General features: G+C 38.2%; 1 protein-coding gene across 1 annotated transcript; it reads left to right on the top strand.

The window, feature by feature from the left end:
* Window positions 1–637: 637 nt before the first annotated feature.
* On the top strand, window positions 638–1,224 carry LOC140965471 (mitogen-activated protein kinase 10-like; the record flags this gene model as incomplete). The annotated part of the gene is made up of 2 exons (XM_073425536.1): window positions 638–807; window positions 917–1,224. Coding segments are annotated over 2 exons (478 nt in total), but the record flags the coding sequence as incomplete, so codon positions are not given.
* Window positions 1,225–1,242: the final 18 nt, after the last annotated feature.

The following is a 1,242-nucleotide window of genomic DNA, read 5'->3' as shown; positions in this document are numbered from 1 at the left end:
GTTTCTCTTCCTAGGTATATGCAGAACTTGGCCTTTTTGGCACTGATTTTTTGTGTTGAGATAAAATCATTGAAAAGGGTCCTTCATGTGCGTATCCTGGTAATTTGCTGCTGGTTGCCTTCTATTCAGATTTTTTTTTAAACTGGTTTCTTTTATTGATTGCTGTTGATTTTACTAATTCTTGAGCTTTCATTCAGGGAGGAATGAATAAGTTTCATCTCAAATAATTATCTGTAAACAGTCCTTAATATGTTGCTTATATAGTTATATTTATTGTAGTCCTTTAATTTGTTTTGTGGTGGGATCTCTTCTGGTGCTTTCCATATGTTAGACAGGATAATTATAGTTAGACATGATTATATAACCGGACTTGGGATTCTTGAACTGAATGAATCCACTGGATCGAGCATAAGTATAGTTTTCTCCCACATCATGGAACTTGGTGCAATTCTCTGACCAGTTAGACCCTCTTGTGTGTCAAAGTGTCACCAACATAACATGAGTAGATCTCTACAGCTCATTTTACTTCCATAGAACCAACTAGTGCCTATTGTATTACAGTATCTATTTGCAATCATAATTGGTCTTTTAAGTGACCTTTTGTAAGGTTGTGCTGATCAATTCTTTGATGATGCAGGTCTACTATTGTACATTCGAATACAATACCTCCTAAAGAACCATTGATCATAGCAAATGCAGTAGATAGACGAAATGGTGAAGAGTTATGTAGCTGGAACTCTAGAGAGCTTGACGGGCTTCATAGTGGTTCATTAAGATCCATACAACCGCAACAAAGAATCATACAAGGTATTTTTGGTTTGTAAATGTACCGATTGTTTTGTTCTGATGGAGACGTTCTTGTTTTATCAGTAGTATCAAGTATTAACTGCTGCTTCTGAAATTTTTCGGTTCTTAGCTAAACCTGGGAAAGTTACCGGCCCTGTTTTGCCCTGCGAGAGAGGGAGTGCCATCAAAGATACCTACGATCCTAGAAATCTAGTTAGAAGTACAATCCTTCCCACCCAACCTCCTCCGTTAACTTACTATTACCATAGACATGGTACAGGAATGCCAGAAAGATCGGCAGCCAAGACTGAGAGAGAAGTACCATCGCCACACAACAAACAAATACCAAACTGCAGTATTGCCTCCAAGTTAGCTGCCGATATAGCTTTAAACATAGATAGCAATCCATATTATATTGCTCGAGCAGGGGTGACTAAGGTGGACCATGTTGAGGAT

Source organism: Primulina huaijiensis, unplaced genomic scaffold (genome assembly GCF_012295235.1).
Source record: "Primulina huaijiensis isolate GDHJ02 unplaced genomic scaffold, ASM1229523v2 C13229942, whole genome shotgun sequence".
NCBI classification, from domain to species: Eukaryota; Viridiplantae; Streptophyta; class Magnoliopsida; order Lamiales; family Gesneriaceae; genus Primulina; species Primulina huaijiensis.
The sequence above is the reverse complement of the archived record's forward strand: the minus strand, read 5'-3'. Positions and strand labels throughout refer to the sequence as shown.